This window comes from Antennarius striatus, chromosome 13, assembly GCF_040054535.1.
Source record: "Antennarius striatus isolate MH-2024 chromosome 13, ASM4005453v1, whole genome shotgun sequence".
NCBI classification, from domain to species: Eukaryota; Metazoa; Chordata; class Actinopteri; order Lophiiformes; family Antennariidae; genus Antennarius; species Antennarius striatus.
Window position 1 is genome coordinate 4,149,511 of NC_090788.1, and position 27,547 is coordinate 4,177,057.

Below are 27,547 nucleotides of genomic sequence, written 5' to 3' on the forward strand. Positions count from 1 at the left end.
GTCCAACAGTTTGGAAAAAGTTCCTTAAAGCTAGTTAAAATAAGAGATTTTCAGGGTGAATCCAGATGTTTAGCTTGATGGTTATGAATTTAAATGATCACTATATCCAATATTTTCTCAACTTATAACAGAAGTTAAAAATTTATGACAGTAGCAGAATCCACATTTATGTATGTGATGTGTTCCGAACATGTGATCAGGAACAAAAGGGATAAATCATAATTTGTTTCATGAAATGACATCACAGTTACTGTATTCATCCAGAACCACATGTAGTATTTTCCCCACTATAGGGCGCCCCTAAAAGCTTTTCATTTTCTCAAAAAACAACAATGCACCTTATAATCCAGTGTGCCTTACATATGGAAAAAGTTTTCAAATAGGCCATTCATAGGAGTTGCGCCTTATAGTCCAGAATGTACTGTACATGTTGGTGTTGCACGTAAAACAACATTCAGATCGGAGGTTTCTTTCTTGTAGGAAAAATATATTAGATTTTTACTTTCTGAACCAGGAACGCTCGAGAAACTGTACAGAACCAGGCCAGAACTGTACAGAATCAGAACACTGGCTGAAAACCAGACTGGAAAGCTGATGTTAATCCATCTCAACTGCAGCCTGAGTTTATTCAGGAGATCTGTCCACTGGGGGAAAGAGAATTTACGTCCTTCAACTAATTCAGGTGTCAAAAGTAAAAATACTGTGTGAATTATCTTCTTTATTTTTTCATGCATGAACCTGTTAAAAGTGCTCTTAATGCTGACATTCGTTGAGATGACGCTTCTTTTAAATCTGTGGTGGATTTATCTATAGCAGATCAAACAGACAAATTATAAGTGAAGTATTTCAAGTCAATCTGTTCGCAGTAATTTCCTTCTGTGTTTAAATGCTGTTCTGCTTTGTATTTATTTTTGTGCTTTCAATGGGCTGAGAAAATGATCTGAAGCTAAGCTATGCTAACTATTCTGTAAATACACCAACATTAGCAGCTAAAACAACATCAGACGTAAAATGTGGTACTGGGAAACACCCGGAGCTCCTGGCTGAATCTGGTTTGTTCTGTTTTGTGCTACATTATGATTATGATTTCATCACATATATATTTTCAAGTATATAAAACAATTCAAGAAGCTTCAGCTTTGAAATATGATTTTAATTCAAAGTTGTTAAAATATGTAAATCTGGTTGACATGTTCATGTTCAGAACTGATAAATGAACAATTACAGTAATAAACGGACAGGAGAATTTAACCCTAAACTTTTATATGTTTTAATGGAAAGAAGCCACCAGGAGGACTAACATCTGTCATATTTTAAGTTCCAATATTTTATCAACATCATGATTGTTATTAGATACAGAAATATGGAAGAATATCACGATAAAATATTGAATCAAAAATTATTTTAGGTATTTTTCTTAGTCACAAAAACGTTTCTAAAAGTGCTTTTATTACTATAGTGTGACCAAAATATTTTTGTTAAATGTTCATTCACCATTTGTTGTAATTGTAGACGAAGATTTGTGAAGTCAGATGTGAAAAATGTAATTAATATTTTAAGTTCAAGTCATTGGAAAATAATAAGATTTTGATATATATGCTTTACTTTAATGATAAATATTTCTTACTTTATGCATAACCAGATTGTTCATTTGTACACTCAAATAATAAATTGTCCTTTTCCATCCATCCATCCATTTTCTTGAAACAAAACGACTGTAATCGTCTCGTCTTCAGCCGCTTTTCCGTCTTGTGGGTCACAGTTGATGCTGGCGCCTGTCCAAGGTAGCAACAGGTGACAGGTGGGTTACATCCCGGATGTGTCCCCATCGCATCGTGAGGCCACATAAAAGACAAACACACACAAACGCACACAACTACGGTCAATTTGGAGTGATCAGTTCACCTAAGCTGCATGTTTTTGGAGGTGGAAGGATGCCGGAGACCCCGGCATCATTCCGGGGTCTCCCCATGTCTCCCCACAGACATGGGGAGAGCATACACTCTCTGCACAGATCAATTTAATTTTTGTGCATAAGTTCACCCCAAAGGTCACATTTCTGCAAATAAATAAAAAACCCAGTGTGATTTATAACAGGAACCACTAATTCAAAATGGAGGCAGTAGCTCAGTCCACTGGGTATTGGGGTAGGGACCGGAGGGTGGCCGGTTCAAGACCCATGTGGACCAAAGTTGTTTGGAGTGTGAACTGGCAGTGGAGAGGTGTGTGTGTGTGTGTGTTACAGATCTGTACCAGTACATATATCTGTGTGATGATTATTAGAGACAATAAAGGATTGATTTTTATTACTTTTATGTCACCATAATAAAAACCCAAATAACAGCGAGAGACTTCTGATTAAATTCACATTAATTGAATTTAATTAGTCCGTTTATGTTTATTCTGACGCATGACACGCACGCGTTCATGAAGACACACACCCACAAACCCACAACTACACAAACGTATTTCCCGTTTGATGCAGCAGTTGAGGTGCGGCGTCCAAAGGGCGAAGAGGGACGCTGGGCAAACAGAGCGTAGGATCCTGCTATCTGCCATAGCGTGTGATTTGTGTAGGTGTGTGTTTGTGTGTCTTCACCCAGACCTTTGTCCTTCTGGGACCATTCCGCCTCCACCAATAGTCCTACAGATAGAGGTGAACTCACCACTTTGAACTTGAGGCCTGAAGCAGATGTTACTTCAAACTCGTAACTATTTAAACCAGAGATAACGTATCATATTCAACGCAATCAGAACTCATTTGGTTCATACGTTTGTGTCTTGAAACCACTTTCTATAAAAAAAAAAAAAAAGAAAGTTAGGAATGCATTTACATTAGCACAGCCGGTAGCGCTCAAGGCGCTAAACTCCTCTACCATGCAGCTAGCAGAATTAGCTGTTTCTGCCTGGACTGGGAGAATTCCATTAAACATAGTTAGACCACAAATAGTGCAACCTCCCAAAACAGTAGAGCTAATTTATTAGGGAACTGAGGTAACTAGCTGATTTCTGTTGTGGGTAGCAACGGTTAGCAGTTATTGAAACTTTCCGTAATAGACTGAAATCAATTATCACTAAAGACTTTTCTTTGTAGGGAAAAAAATGTGTGTGAACATGAACTAAAAGTGGTCCGGGGGTTGATCCTTGGGGGACACCACGCGTAATGTTGGTTCCCTGTGATTCACATTAAAGCTGATATTTTTGTCTGTGATGTGAAACTGAGGAGCAGAGAGGAGGTGATAAAACATAAACACTAAAAGTATTGACGTATATCTGCTGTTTACCCCGCAATGGTGTGGAAGATAAGATGTAAGCCGTCATCATATTCTGTTAGAGTTGCATAATCATCAACAGATAGTAAACACTCCCATTTTGATTCATGGTTGATTAGCTGCAATCCATACAAATCAGAAAAGTGGCACGGTGCCCAAAAGTCATAAAGTAGGATAAAACCAGGACGTGAACTAAAAGCACCTCGGTGCAGGGAATAAAATGCTTTTGTGTACATTAACCTTAAATAAAAGGAGTTTGAACATTTCAGCCTCTGGCTGGAGTCAGGATTCACCACAGACTTACTGTTCTCTTTTCTCTCTGCCTTCCTTTTTCAAACATTTAGAAGCGTTCCTTCCGTCCAGCAACGGAGACTAAAAAGTAAAAATAAATCTTTTACCTGTTACTCAGCACAATAGAAATGTTTGGGGTTTTTTTTTATTTCTTATGGCAGGTTTAAACTTTCCATCCAGTCTAAAATACTTCTGCAAAACAGATTAGATTAAATTTCTATCCATCAGGTTTATATTTAGTCTACGCTTTAATCCTGATGGACTCCGATTGAAACCAGGGATTGAAATTTATCTGTGGATCCACGTTGTGAGTAGCAACGGCTGTGCTCGGATCTCATTTTTGGGTAAACAGAGCGTAATGAGAGCAGAGCTGCTCGGTCTTGGCCTCTTCACCATCATAAAGTTTATGGAGGGTGAATGCAGTAAAAATGGTTTCACCACAGAGACACAGACATGTTTGCTGAGGAGGCGTGACCAGCGGTGGACCGTGGCCTGACGATCCACCGGCGGGGCTTGGATGGGGAGATACAGGTGGGTCTACCCGGTTTATGAGCTGGTCTGAGCTCCACGGGGAATCCTGTCCTCCACCGTCAGCAGTTTTCTGACGGACTGGTCTGGCCACCAATAAACAACCAGATTCAGTGACACAGAATTCACAACACATATAAAATCAACATTTATGTAGTTCTTAATATCTGGTGAATCTCAGAATTATCATCCTTTTATGTCATAAAGTTGTCATTCCGGTATCGTTGTCAGTTTGTTTGATCAGTCTTTCCTCGAAACGACGCCGAGCAGAGACTCCAAACACTGATGACATCATGAGGACACGACAGGACGACGGCCATTTCAGGAGATCGTTCATCTCTGCAAAAGAAAATGGTTGACACCACAACACTGCAACAACAAGACAACACACAAAACTCTCGGATCTCAGGCAATCAATGAAGTTACACCTTTATAAAACGGTCGTGTAAAGTATTTGAGACTGTATTTGTTGTTAATGTTTGGATGTTTATGTGTGACGTCACACTGGAGGCCTCCGTTACGTTACAGTCTGAGATGTTTACAGCATCATCTCTGTAAACAGCCCATAATTAAAGCAAATAAAAGGAAAAGGCAACAAAGTGAGCAAATAACTCTCACCTCTCGCTGGCGTCCATAAACACCCGGGGCATCAGCAGCAACTCGTCCAGACTTATACAGCCGCATGTTTATGGGCCATTTTACCATAAACTTTCATTTACAATATACTTACTGCCCCTAATACGCCCCCGAATTGGCCACATTGATTGTGGATAAACAGTGGAGTTGTAAAGACGTAGTGCTGGAACAGTAGTACGCTGTAAAGAACAGATAGGAGTGAAGACACGACGGGGACTACTGGTATTCCCCCAAAAGAGCCGCCGCTGATGATGTCACTGATGCTGCGGAAAGCTGCACAGAGCTATCAACACAGACAAATATGGAATCCTGAATGTTTTGGATTTCTATTGTGTTTTCATTTATTATGTTACAATAAGTTCATATTTAAAGCATAGTATAAAATATCCAATTGAGAATTTCAGAAAATATATGAAAGAAATGGAAATTTTTTGTAATTTTTAAATTGGAATTACAGACAAAAAAATGGTAAACGACATAAAAAAATTACAATATAAAATTTAAATAATTCATTAGACTCCAAATAATATTAATACAATGATATTATTTCTATTTTATAGCATTTGTTAGTGTGATAATACAAGTGTAACAATGAAAACATAAATAATTTAAAAAATAACTGTGGAAAACACAAAAAATAATTTACACTTGAAAAAGCATCCTTCATATGAATATTTATTTATTTGTTTGTTTGTTTCTTCATTTATTTATTAGTTACAATGATTACAATTTTGAAATCATTTATACAAACTATATTACAGTTAAACAAAAATAAACTGACATTAATTGCATGAAATCAATTAAAACATGAGATATTGTGCAGGTTTTGTTTTCACAATACAAACAAAGAGTTTTATGAACAGCTGATTGTCGTCTATCAGTCAGACTGATTGTTGTCTCCAATTACAGCTCATCATACAGTAAACGGCTAGAGCCCCATTAACCTACATCGGATAGACCACGCACACACACACACACGCACACACACACACACACACACACACATACACAAACAGCTATTGTTTTACTGCTGTTAATGCAAGTCTATCAATAGATTTATTGATCCACCATCACAGATCTCATTTTCTGCGTTGCATCATTGTTAAAGGCCTCTTCCACGGGCAGCACGTAGGGCCAGTGTGTGATAGCATATGTTTGTTTGTTTCTTTATATGGACGATAGTAACTGTACGGATTTCTGTCTAGATCGCCATGACAACATCTGTATTTTTCTTTACCAATGTATTACCCCCCCCAAAAAACAAAACAAAAACAACAACTTTGAACATTTTCAGTTTTGTTTTTCAGGAAACAAATATTCGGAGTTTGGTTCCTCAGTTGCCATGGAGACGAGGTCAGTCGAATGAACGAATGAATATTCAGTGAAACGAACCAAACAGGAACCACAGTGAAACCGACTCTAAATGTAAACCCATAATCCGCTGATTCTCTCTGAAACGCAACACGGTTTTCTGTCACAACAGGTGTTGATCAGAGGGTATCCGGTACATTATTGATCCAATAATCAGTTCAACAGAATGAATGTGATGCAACCAATTTGAGTCACATTCAGTTTCTTTCTGACCTTTTTCTGCCTGAAGTTTATAAAAGCAGGTTTAACGGCAGGCAGTTTGTGTGTGTGTGTGTGTGTGTGTGTGTGTGTGTGTGTGTGTGTGTGTGTGTGTGTGTGTGTGTGTGTGTGTGTGTGTGTGTGTGTGTGTGTGTGTGTGTGTGTGTGTGTGTGTGTGTGTGTGTGTGTGTGTGTGTGTCTGTGTGTGTGTGTGTGTGTGTGTGTGTGTGTGTGTGCGTGTGTGTGTGTGTGTGTGTGTGTGTGTGTGCACGTCTGTGTATCTGCCTGACCTTTCCCCCCTCATTAACCTTTGTCCTGGTGATAGCGTTGAGGTTTCAACACATTGCAGAACTCTGATTCCTCTCCAAGTTCATGTTTAGCAGCAGCAGAAACAGCGACCGACTCCTCTTCGTTTCCCTTCCTGTAGAATCACAACACATAGAGCTGCACACGCGTCCTCAAACGCATCGCCGTGTGATTATTCGACAGAATCTTCATCCTCCTTTACTTTAAACATGATTGAAAGAATGTCACTTGATTTCTTCTCTTTATTACTGAAACTCTAGTTTCTTTAATTCTTTAAAATATTCAATTTGACATATTTTGTGAAGCCCAAACCAATCTTGCGCTTCTAATCATTTCATCTCTTTCTTTCTCTCTGAGCCGGAAAGCTATTAAATGCGGTCAATAGTTAACCAATGAAAATATAGAAGGAAGTCACAGCACGCCATCGCCTCAGTTATCATTTTATGTGATACTCCGTCCTCATTATGACCCCAATCAGGTCACGGTTTTATGTCACAGAGCTGCACACAAAAGAAAAAAATCAGTTTAAATTAAGTAGAAGAGATTTTGTTTCGGTTCCTCTTTTATGACACGTTGGCCCGTTTACATTTTTGTGTCTTGCATAAATTCGTCGTTGACAAGGCAACAACAGAATGGCCTGACATAAGGCTTTATGAGGATAACAGCTACTGTAGTTTGCATTTCATGCAAGTTGTTGTTGAACTTTTCAGACACACGCCACAAGTCAGGAACTAAACTCTCTAGAGTCTGCATTATAACACAAACCAGAGTCTGACTTTGTTGTTTTGTTGTAGTTCTTTCCTTGTCTGTAAGTAAATCCTAAAACATCATCAGTTTTAGAGGAGCTACACTTTGTCAGATGTTGTGTTGGTGCTTTCAGAAGCTTTTGATCTCACTCAAAATGCACCAAACCCTTCCTACCTTGGATACATTACTGATTATCATAGACATTAAATCAAAGGCTAGTGAAGACAGTGGTAGTGGTGACCAACTCTGATGACAACTCTGACTCTGACCTACAATGACTCCCCCTTCCTTCTCTTCTTCCTTCCTTAAATTTCCCAGTTTAGGATAAATAAAGTATATCTACCTGTCCATCTATCTTTGCTCTAAAGGTAAGCTACATGCTACATGCTACAGTGGATCGTCAACATCAGTAGCTGACTCTGGTTGTTGTTGTTGGATGTGCTTAACATACTGTTCGAGAGTCTCTTGAAGTGTTTTATTCTTCTTTCCCTCAAGGGTTAAATTATAAGGAGCAAAAATTTACCGTAAACTAATCTGAATTCAAAGCAATCGTGTGAATCACTCATAATGCTCAGCAGTAGATATTGGAACTATATGTGTGTATTTTAATATGTTATATGCTTTCATTCTTACTTATTGTCCAGTAACATGATGTGTGTTTTTAAACAGTTTTCTAGTGATTTTACGAGTTCATTATTTTTGGCAGGCAGACAGTGTTATATGTCATCTTCAGCCTTAATTTCCAATGCATTGTGGGTAAAGGGGGTTGCTACGGGTTAATAATATATTGCATGTTTTTATTTTGATTTATTGTACTGTAACATGATATTATGTGCTTTTAATGGTTTTCTAGTGATTTTAAGAGTCAATATTTTGGGTGGACAGACGTAAAATTGAGTGAAATTATGTAAACCTGATATTTATTTTTATGCGGACTTTTTTGAAAACCATATAATAAAGAATGAATTAAATCTTATCAACCTGTACCCGCGTTTAATTTTATTATGTGTTGTTTTTATGTCCTGTAATTGTTTCTGATAAGTCTTAAGGGAATAGTACTTATATATTTAGAGTATTAATGGCATTTACATGATCTCAAATGACAATTATAGATTGAAATTGAATAAATAACACCTAACAAGCATTTCAACTTATGAACAACGTCTCGGACTGAATCGTGTTCGTACGTTGAGGACAACCTGCCCGCATCTGAGGAACATTTTTGCACAATCTTTACATTCAATGATCTGAACATCACTCAAGAAGAACCTCTTTAAATAACTTTGATTATCTTATGTCAACATGACATAAACTCCGACGCTCACGTTCGATGCGTTTAAGTAACCGATCCCAGAGCACACACACACACACACACACACAGACACACACACACATACACACGTGTATATGAAAGCAGCCGCCACTAAGTCGGTCTATGAGGCTCCAGAGGTTTGAGGTTGTGTTTGCCTGAGTCGTTTGCTGTAATCTGATTGTGCGTCACTGTTTACCCTGTAATAATCTAATAATTTGACCCTTCACACAAGCAGATCAGTGACACTTTAACAACCTTATTAACCTGGATCTTACATCACTCCCGCGGTCGCTAAGGGTCTAAGGTCACGACCTAGAGACGACCGAGGTTTAGTCACACCTCTGAGCCTCTGAGCAAGGTAGAAATGCTAATTCTCCTAAAGCATGCTAATGGCGGGAGAAGCCAGCCCGTCTGTTTCTGGCCATTGTTTACCCAGACTGCACCTGTGAATTCTGACACCAGGATGGTTTGAAGGAGACAGAACAGGAAGAGGAAAACAACAGAGGAAGAAACAAGAAAGACAAAAGATACCAAACGTTTAACCTCACTGTTACATTAGTTTATAGCTAACACTCATTCCTCCCAGGGAGGCCTACCAATTATTTTATCCACCTTCGCTCTGTGTAAATGAGAAAAACGGCAATAAAACTTAACTAGCTACTATTAGCAAAATTACACAAACTTCCTTTCAGCTTGTCACATTAGGGGTCGCTACAGTGTGTCATCCTTTTTTACATTTTTAGATCAACTCTTATATTTGTTTGGTAAAGCTTTTTGTGCCTGATGCCCTTCCTGCTGCAAACCTCTGCATTTATCCAGGCTTGGGACTGGCCTACAGATGAGACTGACTTGCAGACCCCCCCATTAAATCATTGTTTATAATGTTTGTTTTTTTCTGAATTTCTGGATCACACTGTGTGTTTTTTTCTACATTTTAACTACATTTTTACATCTTTTTAAAAAAAAAATCCTCTAATATTTGTTATGTGTGTCTCAATATCTGCTGCTGTGTTGTTTCATCACTTGGTGGTTGCCGTGGTTACAAATGGCTGTAGCAGAATGGATTGTAGACTGTGGCAGAAAGCAGCAGCTGTCCTTCTCCAGGTGTCCACCTGCCCCAGAGAAAAGCCTCTGCCTTTTAGCAGATGAATGCTAAACTATGCTAAGTAGCTGACCTCACTGGTGTCTGTTTGCTGCTGAGTGAATCTGTTCTGAGCTAAGATTCAAAGACTAACAGGCTAATGTGCAGAAAATGTTTGTAAAGTTTACAAGGAGCTTTAAAACTAATGGTAATTAGATGTAATCTTCAAATCAAAATATGTTATATATATTTAACATACATCGGTCACATATAAATTATATGTCATTATATCATTTGGTGAGAAAGTCAGCCATTGATCTTGATTGAAAGAAGAAGTACACTTTTTATTATCTCCTTAGGGAATGACTTTTTCCCACTCTGTATTTCACACACAGCCAAATAGATTGATATTCGTGTCACAGGAGGCGTTGAAAATGGCGCCGATTGCATCAAAAGATTCTTTTTCGGGAATCGTGGTGATATCTGGGTCACACCCAGAGCTGTCAATGTTTTCTGAAGATATGAAGGACAGAACTTCTCCCCACGTTTACGACCCTGAGAGACGAGCAGAGCTGGAGGAGGCAGTAAAGGTTAATCATTTTAAAAAACACACACACACACACACACACACACACACACACACACACACACACACACACACACACACACACACACACACACACACACACACACACACACACACACAGAAGCGTACAGTTGGCCACGTATCGTGCTTCTCAGGCTTTATGGTTTAAATGTGTGCGACCGTGTCTATAAATCCTGTGGGTAAACGCGGGGAATCGCTTCATTTCAGGATGCGTTTAGGGACCAGATCAATGGTGGGAAAAATAATCTTTTCTGGTCTTACAGGCTGCATCAGCCAAGGAGGAAACATCCGGATTATTTATGAAAATTAAAATTATATTTACATTGCTTTTGGCTATAAAACAAAGCTAACTTTATTGAATCTGAAGAAGTTAAATATTGAAAGAACAAACCCTGAGTCTAAAGCTGTGAGTTCACATTATTAAACTTTATGTCATGTTCCCATACAGGTTTTGCCTCCTGTCAACTGTCCTGAATTCACGCCTGCTATAAATCCACGCATTACTGTTAGTGAAGCTCTGCTCAGACCTCAGTTCGATGAAAGATTGTCTTCAGGTTTCAGGTGGATGCAGACTTCTCCCCTGGTGTATTACATGTGGGTCCTGTCCCCATCCGTGACATTTAATAAAACTCACGCATAGATAATATGGAGTGTTTCATGGTCTTCACTTTATTGGGGTGCTTGTAATTTAATTTTATTTCCTTCATAGAGAAATAAACTTGTGCTTTTTCGTTCATCACATTAAAAAAAAAAATCACGCACGACGTGATTCCAGGTATTTTCGAAATGGAAAACAATTGTAGGAATATATTTCACACTGAAATGAGAATCAGGTACAATATAACATGAAGTGTATATATAGGAGCACTATACCTGAAGTACACGTTCAGAGCAGAAGCATCTTTTCGCATCTTTTATACGTTAAACTCATGTTTTGCTCGTGGGCACTGAGGTGCCTGGGTCGACCCCGGCAGCCTCCCAGCGACAACCTTCCTCCTGCCGGCCTCCGGTCCCCGTTCTGCCGCCGTCCTGAGGAGGAATTATCTGCGTCTTTATGGATTTATGGGAGATTTATTGTTTTACACTGATGAGTATTTAGTTTAGTCTGCAGCAGTAAAATCACATAAAAACCACAATAATTCTCATCGCACACGAGTATTTGTGATTTCAAGTGTTTGATAGATGTTATATTGATGCTGAATAATGTGAGGCTCGCTGCACCTGCCGATCACCGTCTTCTTCTTTTTCATCTTCTTCAAACTCCTTTTAACTTTCACACTATTTTCGTATGAAAATTAAAATAACAGAAACAATAATTTTTTTTTGTATTTCACAATATAAGTGTCCGATATATGATTTTCTATTTGAGCCGATCATCGTGATTCTGAGTCTCGCATAACGGCAGTGACATAAAAGGTTTATTCATGCAGTTTATGGTGGATGTAAAATGAAATTCATATTTTTAAACAAAAGAAATAAAAACAAATATTCATGTTCTGCCAAATGAAGAAGGAAAAAGAATTAATCATTTGGTTATTTTTAGAGCACTGCATCAAATTAAATGTAACATTAATCTATTTTTACCACAAAATTACAGTTTAACATACATTTAGAAAATAAAATCATTGCGACGTTAATGCTTGTTCAACAATGATATATAATAATAATAATAATAATAATAATAATAATAATAATAATAATAATAATACGTTTTATTATTATTATAAATATGATAATCAAAATTTGGTCAATCTCAGACCGGAAACAAAACTACAAAGAAAGTTTTAATTATAAAATAATCCAAAATAAACAGCACATAAGAGTTGAATAATGTTTAATGTTAAAAGAATCATTATATTTACATAAGTTTGTATTAAATGTAAGAAAAAAACCTTCCATATGATGCGATAAGCTCAATAAACAAGACGTGAAACTAAACTGATAATTTTTAAATTATGATTACTAATAATAATTTCCTTCATTTCTTACTGATAAATTGTTGAGATTTATTAAGGGGTTAGGGTATTATTTACATTATCGTTTTATTTCAGAGCAATAAAAATGCAATAGATCAGAAAATGACGTAGATGGAGGTTGTGGATCGAAGATTCGTTCACAGACGGTCGTCTAGAAACCTCCTGTCAACAGACACCTGATCAGGTAACATCATTAAACTGAATGAATTATGAAGCAGCAGGAATTCAGATGAGAAAAAGAACAACGGAGAAGAACAGACTGAAGAACGTTTCACCAGAGGAGATAAGGTGTGTGTCAAGCGAGTGTCCATCTTGTTTCTGCTTCCCCTGTCACCTGTCTGCAGGTGAACCATTAACCAGCCAACTGGCCATAAAACTCCACTTTATGGAAAGTTTGATGATGGCGGCGGGTCGTAAAAGCGAAGCCTTTTATTGCTTTGCTTTCTGTTGCTGCTCACCTTGACACAGTCTGCATGCAAAAAAAGATTCCAGGTTAACCTGCAACCTTCTGACATGCGCTGCTGCTGTTCCTGTGTTAGCTTAGCATGTAGCATCCACCTGGGCTCACACCCTCACCTGAGGTTGACCCAAACCCACCCCTCCAAAACGTCTCAGAAATGAATCCAGCAGTCGTTTATGAGGAAACTCTCAAGCACTGGAGTGGATGTTGAACCGGTTCTTTAATCTGGATAACAATTTACGCAATCCGTGTGTAATGGAAATATTGCTGACCAACCATTTTTAATACTACAGTCTGTGATGTTGTTAAATGTCGCTTTAAATAAATCTATATTACAAGCTGCTACATATACAAGAATTATGTAAATAAGCATGAAAAACCAAGCCCCCATATTTGTAAATGAGATTTCTGACACTTATTTATCGATTTTAGGGACCTGACGACCCAGAATAAGACCTCTGATCATTAAAACTCTAAACAGCTTTCACTCAGATGAACCACAACACTTTTAACATGTTCAGTTTTATTGTTTTCATATTAAGAAAATAAGAGTAATGTTTTGTTTGTGAGGCTGAGGCTATATTTATTACAACAGAAACTAAAACGAGACGGACTGATCGTGACGTTATTCACTGCTGCCACCATGTGGCCATAAGAAGAACTGCATCCGGTGTCGAAATCGTTCCAGTAGCGATCTAATGTGAGTCGTGACGCATGAGAACAGGTGACCATAAATACAGAACTTATTTTCCCCTGATGGCAAAAAGATTATCATTAGAAGTCCAATTTATCCACTTTATTCCCCTTCTAAATGGCGCCACATTTCTACCGAGTAATCAGTTTCCGTAGTGTAGTGGTTATCACGTTCGCCTCACACGCGAAAGGTCCCCGGTTCGAAACCGGGCGGAAACAGTTTTTGACTGAATTTCCCAGTCTGGGATCATTGAACTGTATCTAATGTGTGCCACAGCCATCCTTCACTTTGAAACCTGTCTGCTCTGGTGTCGACAACACCTACACTAGGACCTGAAGAAGTGGAGGAACGTTTTGTTCAATGATGAAGCTCAACCCCATTGAACACTATAGTAGGATCAGCTTTGGCGTGCCATTGTCTGCCAGAGTGACCGACACAATCAAGTTTGCTGACCTACAACAAATGTTGAAGAGTGAGATGTCCAAAGCTGTTTAAGTCAATCCACTAGACGTCCAGTGGATTGACTTAAACAGCTTTGGATAACCCTGACCTGGATAACTGAGGACCTACACAGACATCTAAGACTGAGATGCCATCCCGCAGCAGTGTGACGGTGGTGATCAACAGGAGAAGGAGATACCAGGCTGTTGTGTGTGGCTCTTCTACACACCACTGAGGCTCTTATGTATTCACTGAATAATTGTCAAATTACCAAATTTCAGTCATCCAATCCACCAAAAAGAGCCAACAGCATGAATATTAAGCTGTTTAGAGAAGATTTGTCACGTTTCACGGGCGCAAATCCAGACAATTCTGCAGCTGACCCCACAAATACTGTTCCCCATTGGGGAACAAACAGGCTTTCCAACGCTGTAAGATTTATTTCCAAAAAATATTGTTACAACAAAGAAATAATCTACTAAACACTAATCTCTGATTATAGTCACTTTAGAGGGAGATTGCAGACACTCATGTCATGCATTAATCGATTGACTTAGATTTACAATTTGTTTTTCCTCTATACTACATAGTGAAAATACTCCGCTATAGGGTAGATATCGTTGAAATCTTCAATGAAGTTAACATTGGTAAATATGGCCACTATCACGTCTAAAGTATGCATTGTGTGATGAATGTATTGAGTAGTAATAGCAATGCCAGTTAACACTTTTATGACTTCGCGCTACTTTAATTTTGAAAAAAGAACAGCACATTTTGCTCTGAAAGTCCCACACATTGGAGATGTTGCGCTTTGAATGACGCTTACAGCTGCTCTTTTCTGATTGGCTAATAATTGTCGAGTTTAGTCTAGCCAATCAGCGAGCAGTCAGCTTCTTATATAAATTGAAGTTTCATCTGAGCAGACAGATTGTTGTTCTGTCCAATGGAAAATAAGTAAGCATACAAACAAACAAACAAACAAACAAACAAACAAACAAATAGGATGTCTGGACGTGGGAAAGGGTTGCAGGGACCGAAGTCCAGAGCTAAGGCGAGGACCCGCTCCTCTCGCGCTGGCCTCCAGTTCCCGGTTGGCCGCGTTCACAGGCTGCTGAGGAAGGGTTACTACGCCGAGCGCGTCGGTGCCGGAGCTCCGGTCTACCTGGCGGCGGTGCTGGAGTACCTGACCGCTGAGATCCTGGAGCTGGCCGGAAACGCTGCCCGCGATAACAAGAAGACCAGGATCATCCCCCGACACCTACAGCTGGCCGTCCGCAACGACGAGGAGCTCAACAAGCTGCTGGGAGGGGTGACCATTGCTCAGGGCGGGGTGCTGCCCAACATCCAGGCAGTCCTGCTGCCCAAGAAGACCGACAAGGCCAGCAAGAAGTAAAAGACTCGGTACCAATACCGGCCCAAAACAAAGGCTCTTTTAAGAGCCGCCCACCTCGAGGAAAGAGCGTTATTACGTTATTCCTGCCACTAGGCGGATCACGCAGAAGTGCATCTGCGAACAAAATGACAAGTTAGTGACTCACCCACCACCAGAATGTCACCTCAGATGACTTGGAGTTCCTTTCATGTCGCCTCCTCAGATACTTAGTTGACTTAGTTTTATTTTAAAACCAATTACTTCCGCATTGCTTTTTTCCACCTAATTTCTATTGGTAAAGAATTCAAATTTTATATTCTTTGCCGTAATTATATTTTCTTGTGAATTTCATTGCAATAATGCAAATTATAATGGTAATGAAATTCGGTCACAAATGACAAAATCCTTTTATATTGAAGTTTTTCATCAATTGTCTTTTCACTTTTTACCCACACACACATACACACACATACACACACTGGGCCACTGGGCGGCAGTGGCTCAGCGGTAGAGCAAATGTCTTCTAACCAGACATCGCCCAGACATCGGCTGTCCTGCTCCCGCCGGACATCCGACAGGTGTCAGCTCACCTCCCGGCCACTGCCGAGGCGCACTTGAGCAAGGCGCCGTCCCCTTACAAGTTGCTCAATTGGGGCGCTACCAGAAGAAGCTGCCCTTCACTCTGCCTCCCCATGTACTGTTGTGTTGTATTCACTAACTGCATGCTCGCAGGCCCCTTCTGTGTTGTGTGTATTGGAGGCCTGCACAAATATATCATGTATCTAACAGAAAAAAGTCATGTGTAGAGTGAAAGGAGTAATTTGGGGAGGCAGTGGCTCAGTGGTAGAGCTCGCGGTAGAGCAGGTCGTCCAATGTTTCAGAGATCAGCAGTTCGATTCCCGCTCCCACCCAAAAGAACACCCGGAGGTGAGCTGACAGAGCTCCCCTCTGCTGAGGCGCCCTTGAGCAAGGTACCGTCCTCCTTACACGTTGCTTATTTGGGGCGCACCACAAAGGAGCTGCCCGCCAGTCTACCTCCTCTGCATGCGTATGGCCCCATGTGTGTGTGTGTTCAGGGCCTGTACACACATGTATATGCATGATTTGAACTAACTAGAGTGTGCCACTAATTTCCCTGCGGGGATTATAATCAGTATAAAAAATTAAAACACAAGGTCAAGGATGGCTTACATGGCCTATACATATGTAAATATGGAGTGATGGTCAGCCACGTGGCGATGCTGTGAGTGCAGCGAGGGTCTCTGTTGGGGTTCACTTACCCCCCTGTTCAACACTGTCTCTCCTTTTCCTACCCTGCAATTTGAGCTAATGCTGTCCACAGATGTTATTATTCCTTCAATAGTGCAGTATCACATATTTCTGAATGACATCTTGTGATATTATTATTTTACTTTCATAACATTTTTTTATTTCTTGGTGACCTGACTGGAATAAGTTTGCCTGACTGAAGAATCCATTTAGTGTTTTCAGAGTAAATAATAAGTCATCGCCACAGTCTATAGACCAGTAATATTCTATTTACAACTTCAGATAATTCCAATCAGTCACCACGTCTAAGCTTGTATTTGTTGTCATTCATTTAACTATTTGTGTTAATAAAAGCATGACCGACTATGACGAGTATGGTCATCACAGGTCTACAGCAGCAATAACACAAATGCTCCGTTTCGTCTGTGATAGTTTAGAATAATACAGCAGACACGTTTATCTGCGGGACTCGAACTGTATTGTTTTCCGTGTATTTCTAGGTTAAAAGAATTATTATCTCCACATGTTTGATATTAAATGTAGTCATCAATGGCAAACAGCAAGTTCGCAACAACAAGAAATCCGGGCGCCATCGGTGTGTTTGGAGCCACTCGAATAAGTTCGTTTTTTTACAAGACAGTCATTAATCGATGGCTATCTTGACGTTCGGTCTCTTAAAAAACATGCTGGCTTCTAGTGAGACTGATTTTGACGCAGCTTTCACAAATATAAAAACATTTTTGCAGATAAATAAAGAGGAAAAGTCGCCGAGAGGCGCTCGGCACGGCGGTGAATCTGCCGGGTTTCGAGGCTTCCTTAGAAAAAAGAGAAGAGTCTGGGGGCTGTGAATGTTATCAGCATGTAGACACACTAGTCTGCTATCGATCAGGTTCAATAGATATCGGAAATGTTTCCCCGATATTTACTTTTGAGCTTTTGTTTGTGGGGAGAAAACACAAGTGGGACGACATTAGCGCCTCACGGAGGAGACACTCGCTGAGTTGAGTCTCTACGGTTCTCATGCTGTGCTTAAGTCCAGCCTCCTGAGTCGGTTCTCCAGTCAAACGCTGTTCTGACACGTTTACGTACATAAAGAGTTTTTGTTTCCCCCGTGAAACGATGGCAGACGTGGAAGCCCCACCTGCTCAGGCCCCAGCGGCCAGCCAGGCGAAGGTAACGAAGAGGAAACCAAGACCGAGACCTCCAGGTCCGGGTCTCAAGGACCGAATTCTGACCATCCTGAAGACATCGAATGACCGGAACGGAATGTCAGGGACTGCCCTGAAGGCGCAGCTTGCTTTGGGAGGCTACAACGTGGAAAAGAACAAGACCCGTATCAGACTGACCATCAAGCGGTTAGTGGAGAGTGAGAAAGTGATCCAGACCAAAGGGACGGGGGCGTCCGGTTCTTTCAAGCTGAACAAGAAGGCAGAGCAGAAGGTGAAGGTTCCTGCAAAGAGGACGGGTTCCCCCAAGAAGACAGCAGCTAAATCCAAGAGGTCTGCATCGAAGGCGTCCCCGACTAAGAAGACCAAGCCAACCAACAAGAAAAAGCCAACCCCTAAGAAGGCGGCCAAGAAGCCAGCAACGCCGAAGAAAGAAAAGAGCAAGCCCAAGAGCAGGACAGCCAAGCCGTCCGCCGGGACCGCTAAGAAGGGAGGCAAAACCGCCAACAAGCCCAAGAGCCCCAAAGTGTCCAGACGGTCTGCTCCCGTGAAGTCCAGGAAGCCTGTAGGGAAGACGAAGAAACCCGCACCCAAGAAGGTGACTCAGAAAAAGAAGTGAGCTGTCCATCTTACTGATCACCTGAAAACAAAGGCTCTTTTAAGAGCCACCCACTGAGCCCTGAAAGAGCCGCCTGCTCCCGGCATTAGTCTGGGAATTTATTCATTATGTTTCGTTCACTATAAACTCTTACTAGATTCCTGTAACTGACAGAAGTGCTGTCTGATCTGGCTCGATGGGTGACGCCCACACTTCAATGGAAGCGCTGCTGACACGCCCACTGACGCCCCGACAGTGGGACGCGGGAGTTGGCGCGATCCGGTGGTGGATCATTTGAATTGTGTCGGTTGTGTTGTCTAATATGAACCTAAGTGTAAATGAAATATATTTATTTAAGTAATATATTTATATATACGAAACAAAAGTAAAAAAGTGAACACACTGATTGTTCTGGACGCGAGAGGAGGGGTTGGTGTCTGATGTGGGAATTTTATTGTATAGGCACAATAAATTAGACAAAGTAGAATGGATGAAGTAGAGCTGGTAAGAGAATTTTCTGAAATGATTTGAATCAATGATAGATCTAAAATGAGTTGGAAATGTACACAAAAAGAGCACAATAGATGAACAGATGTACAAAGTACATTAAAGATATTTTTATCCTTAATGCAATTTGACAGTACAGACAACCTGAAAATTGAGGAAGTGTCAAGAACCATGAAAAAACAATTTCTTCCGCAGAAGAATGTGCAGAATATTATCCGTACAGTTTAAAATATCACAGTTCAACAATCAATTAAAAAAAAATTGGTAATGTTTCCGCCCGGTTTCGAACCGGGGACCTTTCGCGTGTGAGGCGAACGTGATAACCACTACACTACGGAAACACTGATCAGTGGTAGACTTGATATGAACTTTTCCAATTTGGTCCAAAGTATTTCCATCAGTCACATGTCTAATAAGTATTGAGGTTCCATTATTCACAGCCTGTTTAAAGTTTCCGTAGTGTAGTGGTTATCACGAAAGGCGAAAGGTCCCCGGTTCGAAACCCGGTGGAAACTGTCATGGCCTTTCTGAGTGAATGATGCAGATGTTATTTCTAAATTGTCCTGCGCTATCGAAATTGAATGAAAAATCTTTTTATTTCCTCCCGGTTTCGAACCGAGGACCTTTCGACTGTTAGGCGAGTGTTATAACCACTACACTACGGAAAAATAAAACATCTCTTGCCTACTCCTCTTATTTTTGTGATATGCTTTAATTCTCATGGGTCATTCATACATGTCTCTTCTTCTATCCACAGACATCGCACTACTTCCTCACACTCCCATCAAATCTGCTGATCACCCTGTTATTGATGATTCTGTTATGCCTTAACATGAAGTCAAAATGTTCCACTTCATTCTCAGGTGATAACCACTTACACTGCGGAAACTCTGCTCAAGAAACCGCTTGTGAAAACTGGTGTAAATTTTTACTGGTATAAAATATTTTCCAAGGCAAGTCATTGTAGCAAAATCAAACCTTCAATCAATACTATTTTTAATAAGTACTGAGCTTCCATTATTTGGGGCAACTTGCCACTTTCTCTAGTGTAGTGGTTAACACATTCACGTCACACTCGAAAGGTCTCGAGTTCGAAACCGGGCGGGAACTGTCATTGTTATTCTAAGTTGACGGGTTAGTGTGGGACCTTGGTCGAACAAAGTGGAGGGTGGAGTGGATGGACTAGAGTTACGAGTGACAGAAGTGGGTCCTCCTGTCATTTGGTCCAGAGCCGATGGCACTAATTTTATTTCCTAATTGTCCTGGACTATTAAAAGTTAATGAAAAAAAAAGCTGTTTCCGCCCGGTTTCGAACCAAGGACCTTTCGCGTGTTAGGCGAACGTGATAACCACTACACTACGGAAACCTTGACAATAGAGTAAAACTTGACGACCAGGGGTACAAAAAACACCCAGGGGACACTTTGTAGTACACGGATCTGTGGGGTCACATGTCAAAAGAGTAAAAATTATTATTTAACATCGGTCTCAGCAGCTGAGACGTTCACTGACACAGGAAGCCCCGTCCCCATCGTTGTGTTTGGTGCCATCCGATTAACTTCAGTTTATTACAGGGTGGCAGGAACCGACGGCTGCGTTTACAGACGTTCGGTGATCAAACATACTGGCCGGATTTCCACGGAGCTTCGTTGAGTTTTAAAACACATTACGCGGACAACGAGGAGAGCAGCACAGCTGTGAGAAACCCCGCTGTGAAGAGGGGCCGTGGGCTTCCGACCACCCTCACTGTCGGCCTCCGGCTGGCCCCCAGTGGCCCCCACGGCTCTTATCTGTGAGGAGAAAACACAGGTGATAAAACAGCCAGATTTTCTGTGGCGGAAACGTCGAGTTAAAGAATAGCGGACGAGTCAGCAGCAGTCATTACACCGGCAAAAGCAGTCAGCAAGCTTTCCAAACCCAAAGAACCTAGCACTAGGGTCAGTGAGCTCATCGTTAAGAAGGAGAAACATACTTTATTTCTGTAGAGAAATTATTTTTCCACTGTCTATCTGGCAGTAAGAAGTGGGAGTTGGCGGGATCCGGTGGTGACAATTTGAAGTATGTCGGTATTTATAATCAATAACAGATCTAAAATGACTCGGAAATGTAGATAATAGTTGGGTAGATGGTGACAAGATGTGCTACTTGCTTTAAAGATATCCACTTTTGAAAATCAGTCCGAAATATTTTCAGGTCATTGTAGCGCAGTCATACTTGCCTTTCTAAATAAGTATTTACCCTCATTAATTTGTAATGCAACAGGTTTCCGTAGTGTAGTGGTTATCACGTTCGCCTCACACGCGAAAGGTCCCTGGTTCGAAACCGGGCGGAAACAATTATGGATTTTCTTAATCAATGTATTAGTGAGGGACTTCAGTGGTATTTACTAGTTCAGTCAGGACGTCAGTGCGTACTCCTGTCATCTGGTCCACAGCCGGTGGTGCTGAATTTTTTTTTTATTCCTTGTTCTATTGTAACCTAATGAAAAAAATCAACAATTTTGTTTCCGCCCGGTTTCGAACCGGGGACCTTTCGCGAAAGGTCATCGGTTGGAAACCGGGTGGAAACAGTCATGGCCTTTCGGAATGAATGATGCAGATTTTATTTCTAAATTGTCCTGCGCTATCGAAATTGAATGAAAAATCTTTTTATTTCCTACCGGTTTCGAACCGAGGACCTTTAGACTGTTAGGCGAGCGTTATAACCACTACACTACGGAAAAATAAAACATCTCTTGCCTACTCCTCTTATTTTTGTGATATGCTTTAATTCTCTATATTCATGGGTCATGTCTCTTCTTCTAACCACAGACATCGCACTACTTCCTCACACTCCCATCAAATCTGCTGATCACCCGGTTATTGATGATTCTGTTATGCCTTAACATGAAGTCAAAATGTTCCACTTCATTCTCAGGTGATAACCACTTACACTGCGGAAACTCTGCTCAGGAAACCGCTTGTGAAAACTGGTGTAAATTTTTACTGGTATAAAATATATTCCAAGGCAAGTCATTGTTGCAAAATCAAACCTTCAATCAATACTATTTTTAATAAGTACTGAGCTTCCATTATTGGGGCAACTTGCCAGTTTCTGTAGTGTAGTGGTTAAAACATTCACGTCACACTCGAAAGGTCTCGAGTTCGAAACCGGACGGGAACAGTCATTGTTATTCTAAGTTGACGGGTTAGTGTGGGACTTTGGTCAAACAAAGTGGAGGGTGGAGTGGATGGACTAGAGTTACGAGTGACAGAAGTGGGTCCTCCTGTCATCTGGTCCAGAGCCGATGGCACTAATTTTATTTCCTAATTGTCCTGGACTATTGAAAGTTAATGAAAAAAAAACCTGTTTCCGCCCGGTTTCGAACCAAGGACCTTTCGCGTGTTAGGCGAACGTGATAACCACTACACTACGGAAACCTTGACAATAGAGCTAAACTTGACGACCAAGCTTACAAAAAACATCCAGGTGACAGTCAGCAAGCATTCCGAAACCAAGCCCAAAGAACCTAGCACCAGGATCAGTGAGCTCATCGTTAAGAAGGAGAAACATACTTTATTTGTGTAGGGAAATTATTTTTCCACTGTCTATCTGGCAGTAAGAAGTGGGAGTTGGCGGGATCCGGTGGTGACAATTTGAAGTATGTCGGTTGTGAACGTGTGAAGTATTAGATTTATGAAAATACACGAAACAAAAGAGAAAAAAGGGAACACATTGATACATCTGGACAAGAGAGGAGGGTTGGTGTGGGGATTTTATTTTATGCACGCAATTAATGAAATAAAATAAATAAAAATAGAAATAATGGATAAAAAAAGAGCTGGTGTGCGCAAACGAAGGTCGGGTAAGAGTGGATTTGACGAAATATTTATAATCAATAACAGATCATAAAATGACTCGGAAATGTAGATAATAGTTGGGTAGATGGTGAAAAGATGTGCTACTTGCTTTAAAGATATCCACTTTTGAAAATCAGTCCGAAATATTTTCAGGTCATTGTAGCACAGTCATACTTGCCTTTCTAAATAAGTATTTACCCTCATTGATTTCTAATACAATAGGTTTCTGTAGTGTAGTGGTTATCACGTTCGCCTCACACGCGAAAGGTCCCCGGTTCGAAACCGGGCGGAAAAAATTATGGATTTTCTTAATCAATGTATTAGTGAGGGACTTCAGTGGTATTTACTAGTTCAGTCAGGACGTCAGTGCGTACTCCTGTCATCTGGTCCACAGCCGGTGGTGCTGAATTTTTTTTTATTCCTTGGTCTATTGTAACCTAATGAAAAAAAACAAAAATTTTGTTTCCGCCCAGTTTCAAACCAGGGACCTTTCGCATGTGAGGCGAACATGATAACCACTACACTACGGAAACACTAGTCAGTGGAAGACTTGATATGAACTTTTCCAATTTGGTCCAAAGTATTTCCATCAGTCACATGTTTAATAAGTATTGACCTTCCATTATTTACAGCTTGTTTAAAGTTTCCGTAGTGTAGTGGTTATCACATTAGCCTCACACGCAAAAGGTCCCTGGTTCGAAACCGGGTGGAAACAGTCATGGCCTTTCTGAATGAATGATGCAGATTTTATTTCTAAATTGTCCTGCGCTATCGAAATTGAATGAAAAATCTTTTTATTTCCTCCTGGTTTCGAACCGAGGACCTTTAGACTGTTAGGCGAGCGTTATATCCACTACACTACGGAAAAATAAAACATCTCTTGCCTACTCCTCTTATTTTTGTGATATGCTTTAATTCTCTATATTCATGGGTCATGTCTCTTCTTCTAACCACAGACATCGCACTACTTCCTCACACTCCCATCAAATCTGCCGATCACCCGGTTATTGATGATTCTGTTATGCCTTAACATGAAGTCAACATGTTCCACTCCCTCTCAGGTGATAACCACTTACACTGCGGAAACTCTGCTCAGGAAACCGCTTGTGAAAACTGGTCTAAATTTTTACTGGTATAAAATATTTTCCAAGGCAAGTCATTGTTGCAAAATCAAACCTTCAATCAATACTATTTTTAATAAGTACTGAGCTTCCATTATTGGGGCAACTTGCCAGTTTCTGTAGTGTAGTGGTTAACACATTCACGTCACACTCGAAAGGTCTCGAGTTCGAAACCGGGCGGGAACTGTCATTGTTATTCTAAGTTGACGGGTTAGTGTGGGACTTTGGTCAAACAAAGTGGAGGGTGGAGTGCATGGACTAGAGTTACGAGTGACAGAAGTGGGTCCTCCTGTCATCTGGTCCAGAGCCGATGGCACTAATTTTATTTCCTAATTGTCCTGGACTATTGAAAGTTAATGAAAAAAAAAAACTGTTTCCGCCCGGTTTCGAACCGAGGACCTTTCGCGTGTTAGGCGAACGTGATAACCACTACACTACGGAAACCTTGACAATAGAGTTAAACTTGACAAGCAAGGTTACAAAAAACACCCAGGGGACAGTCAGCAAGCATTCCGAACCCAAGCCCAAAGAACCTAGCCCCAGGGTCAGTGAGCTCATCGTTAAGAAGGAGAAACATACTTTATTTGTGTAGGGAAATTATTTTTCCACTGTCTATCTGGCAATAAGAAGTGGGAGTTGGCGGGATCCGGTGGTGACAATTTGAAGTATGTCGGTTGTGAACATGTGAAGTACGTATTAGATTTATGGAAATACACGAAACGAAAGAGAAAAAAGGGAACACAATCATACATCTGGACAAGAGAGGAGGGTTGGTGTTTGATGTGGGGATTTTATTTTATGCACGCAATTAATGAAATAAAATAAATAAAAATAGAAATAATGGATAAAAAAAGAGCTGGTGTGCACAAACGAAGGTCGGGTAAGAGTGAATTTGACGAAATATTTATAATCAATAACAGATCTAAAATGACTCGGAAATGTAGATAATAGTTGGGTAGATGGTGACAGGATGTGCTACTTGCTTTAAAGATATCCACTTTTGAAAATCAGTCCGAAATATTTTCAGGTCATTGTAGCACAGTCATACTTGCCTTTCTAAATAAGTATTTACCCTCATTGATTTCTAATACAATAGGTTTCCGTAGTGTAGTGGTTATCACGTTCGCCTCACACGCGAAAGGTCCCCGGTTCGAAACCTGGCGGAAACAATTATGGATTTTCGTAATCAATGTATTAGTGAGGTACTTCAGTGGTATTTACTAGTTCAGTCAGGACGGTAGTGCGTACTCCTGTCATCTGGTCCACAGCCGGTGGTGCTGAATTTTTTTTAATTCCTTGTTCTATTGTAACCTAATGAAAAAAATCAACAATTTTGTTTCCGCCCGGTTTCGAACCGGGGACCTTTCGCGAAAGGTCATCGGTTGGAAACCGGGTGGAAACAGTCATGGCCTTTCTGAATGAATGATGCAGATTTTATTTCTAAATTGTCCTGCGCTATCGAAATTGAATGAAAAATCTTTTTATTTCCTCCCGGTTTCGAACCGAGGACCTTTAGACTGTTAGGCGAGCGTTATAACCACTACACTACGGAAAAATAAAACATCTCTTGCTTACTCCTCTTATTTTTGTGATATGCTTTAATTCTCATGGGTCATGCATACATGTCTCTTCTTCTAACCACAGACATCGCACTACTTCCTCACACTCCCATCAAATCTGCTGATCACCCGGTTATTGATGATTCTGTTATGCCTTAACATGAAGTCAAAATGTTCACAGTCAAAATGTTCCACTTCATTCTCAGGTGATAACCACTACACTACGGAAACCTTGACAATAGAGTTAAACTTGACGAGCAAGGTTACAAAAAACACCCAGGGGACAGTCAGTAAGCATTCCGAACCCAAGCCCAAAGAACCTAGCCCCAGGGTCAGTGAGCTCATCGTTAAGAAGGAGAAACATACTTTATTTCTGTAGGGAAATTATTTTTCCACTGTCTATCTGGCAATAAGAAGTGGGAGTTGGCGGGATCCGGTGGTGACAATTTGAAGTATGTCGGTTGTGAACATGTGAAGTATTAGATTTATGAAAATACACGAAACAAAAGAGAAAAAAGGGAACACATTGATACATCTGGACAAGAGAGGAGGGTTGGTGTGGGGATTTTATTTTATGCACGCAATTAATGAAATAAAATAAATAAAAATAGGAATAATGGATAAAAAAAGAGCTGGTGTGCGCAAACGAAGGTCGGGTAAGAGTGGATTTGACGAAATATTTATAATCAATAACAGATCTAAAATGACTCGGAAATGTAGATAATAGTTGGGTAGATGGTGACAAGATGTGCTACTTGCTTTAAAGATATCCACTTTTGAAAATCAGTCCGAAATATTTTCAGGTCATTGTAGCACAGTCATACTTGCCTTTCTAAATAAGTATTTACCCTCATTGATTTCTAATACAATAGGTTTCCGTAGTGTAGTGGTTATCACGTTCGCCTCACACGCGAAAGGTCCCCGGTTCGAAACCGGGCGGAAACAATTATGGATTTTCTTAATCAATGTATTAGTGAGGTACTTCAGTGGTATTTACTAGTTCAGTCAGGACGGTAGTGCGTACTCCTGTCATCTGGTCCACAGCCGGTGGTGCTGAATTTTTTTTAATTCCTTGTTCTATTGTAACCTAATGAAAAAAATCAACAATTTTGTTTCCGCCCGGTTTCGAACCGGGGACCTTTCGCGAAAGGTCATCGGTTGGAAACCGGGTGGAAACAGTCATGGCCTTTCGGAATGAATGATGCAGATTTTATTTCTAAATTGTCCTGCGCTATCGAAATTGAATGAAAAATCTTTTTATTTCCTCCCGGTTTCGAACCGAGGACCTTTAGACTGTTAGGCGAGCGTTATAACCACTACACTACGGAAAAATAAAACATCTCTTGCCTACTCCTCTTATTTTTGTGATATGCTTTAATTCTCATGGGTCATGCATACATGTCTCTTCTTCTAACCACAGACATCGCACTACTTCCTCACACTCCCATCAAATCTGCCGATCACCCGGTTATTGATGATTCTGTTATGCCTTAACATGAAGTCAACATGTTCCACTCCCTCTCAGGTGATAACCACTTACACTGCGGAAACTCTGCTCAGGAAACCGCTTGTGAAAACTGGTCTAAATTTTTACTGGTATAAAATATTTTCCAAGGCAAGTCATTGTTGCAAAATCAAACCTTCAATCAATACTATTTTTAATAAGTACTGAGCTTCCATTATTGGGGCAACTTGCCAGTTTCTGTAGTGTAGTGGTTAACACATTCACGTCACACTCGAAAGGTCTCGAGTTCGAAACCGGACGGGAACTGTCATTGTTATTGTAAATTGACGGGTTAGTGTGGGACTTTGGTCAAACAAAGTGGAGGGTGGAGTGCATGGACTAGAGTTACGAGTGACAGAAGTGGGTCCTCCTGTCATCTGGTCCAGAGCCGATGGCACTATTTTTATTTCCTAATTGTCCTGGACTATTAAAAGTTAATGAAAAAAAAAACTGTTTCCGCCCGAGGACCTTTCGCGTGTTAGGCGAACGTGATAACCACTACACTACGGAAACCTTGACAATAGAGTTAAACTTGAAGAGCAAGGTTACAAAAAACACCCAGGGGACAGCCAGTAAGCATTCCGAACCCAAGCCCAAAGAACCTAGCCCCAGGGTCAGTGAGCTCATCGTTAAGAAGGAGAAACATACTTTATTTGTGTAGGGAAATTATTTTTCCACTGTCTATCTGGCAA

General features: G+C 40.5%; 2 protein-coding genes and 11 non-coding genes across 13 annotated transcripts; 8 read left to right on the forward strand and 5 right to left on the reverse strand.

Annotated features, from left to right (window-relative positions):
• Positions 1 to 13,624: 13,624 nt before the first annotated feature.
• On the forward strand, positions 13,625 to 13,697 carry trnav-cac (transfer RNA valine (anticodon CAC)). Its single transcript has one exon. It is a non-coding gene; the product is annotated as a tRNA-Val (tRNA).
• An 827-nt stretch (positions 13,698 to 14,524) lies between these two features.
• LOC137606089 (histone H2A-like) lies at positions 14,525 to 16,826 on the forward strand. The gene has a single exon (XM_068331159.1). It carries the CDS (start codon positions 14,924 to 14,926, stop codon positions 15,311 to 15,313), a length of 390 nt encoding a protein of 129 aa, XP_068187260.1. The 5' UTR covers positions 14,525 to 14,923; the 3' UTR covers positions 15,314 to 16,826.
• Positions 16,827 to 17,098: 272 nt separating this feature from the next.
• On the forward strand, positions 17,099 to 20,178 carry LOC137606259 (histone H1-like). The gene has a single exon (XM_068331436.1). It carries the CDS (start codon positions 17,681 to 17,683, stop codon positions 18,344 to 18,346), a length of 666 nt encoding a protein of 221 aa, XP_068187537.1. The 5' UTR covers positions 17,099 to 17,680; the 3' UTR covers positions 18,347 to 20,178.
• Positions 19,101 to 19,173, reverse strand: trnav-cac (transfer RNA valine (anticodon CAC)). Its single transcript has one exon. It is a non-coding gene; the product is annotated as a tRNA-Val (tRNA).
• trnav-aac (transfer RNA valine (anticodon AAC)) lies at positions 20,127 to 20,199 on the reverse strand. The gene has a single exon. It is a non-coding gene; the product is annotated as a tRNA-Val (tRNA).
• An 895-nt stretch (positions 20,200 to 21,094) lies between these two features.
• On the forward strand, positions 21,095 to 21,167 carry trnav-cac (transfer RNA valine (anticodon CAC)). Its single transcript has one exon. It is a non-coding gene; the product is annotated as a tRNA-Val (tRNA).
• Positions 21,168 to 22,178: 1,011 nt separating this feature from the next.
• On the reverse strand, positions 22,179 to 22,251 carry trnav-aac (transfer RNA valine (anticodon AAC)). The gene has a single exon. It is a non-coding gene; the product is annotated as a tRNA-Val (tRNA).
• Positions 22,252 to 22,893: 642 nt separating this feature from the next.
• trnav-cac (transfer RNA valine (anticodon CAC)) lies at positions 22,894 to 22,966 on the forward strand. The gene has a single exon. It is a non-coding gene; the product is annotated as a tRNA-Val (tRNA).
• Positions 22,967 to 23,131: 165 nt separating this feature from the next.
• Positions 23,132 to 23,204, reverse strand: trnav-cac (transfer RNA valine (anticodon CAC)). The gene has a single exon. It is a non-coding gene; the product is annotated as a tRNA-Val (tRNA).
• Positions 23,205 to 23,313: 109 nt separating this feature from the next.
• On the forward strand, positions 23,314 to 23,386 carry trnav-cac (transfer RNA valine (anticodon CAC)). The gene has a single exon. It is a non-coding gene; the product is annotated as a tRNA-Val (tRNA).
• Positions 23,387 to 24,163: 777 nt separating this feature from the next.
• On the reverse strand, positions 24,164 to 24,236 carry trnav-aac (transfer RNA valine (anticodon AAC)). Its single transcript has one exon. It is a non-coding gene; the product is annotated as a tRNA-Val (tRNA).
• Positions 24,237 to 24,888: 652 nt separating this feature from the next.
• Positions 24,889 to 24,961, forward strand: trnav-cac (transfer RNA valine (anticodon CAC)). The gene has a single exon. It is a non-coding gene; the product is annotated as a tRNA-Val (tRNA).
• Positions 24,962 to 26,223: 1,262 nt separating this feature from the next.
• Positions 26,224 to 26,296, forward strand: trnav-cac (transfer RNA valine (anticodon CAC)). Its single transcript has one exon. It is a non-coding gene; the product is annotated as a tRNA-Val (tRNA).
• The last annotated feature ends 1,251 nt before the right edge of the window (positions 26,297 to 27,547 follow it).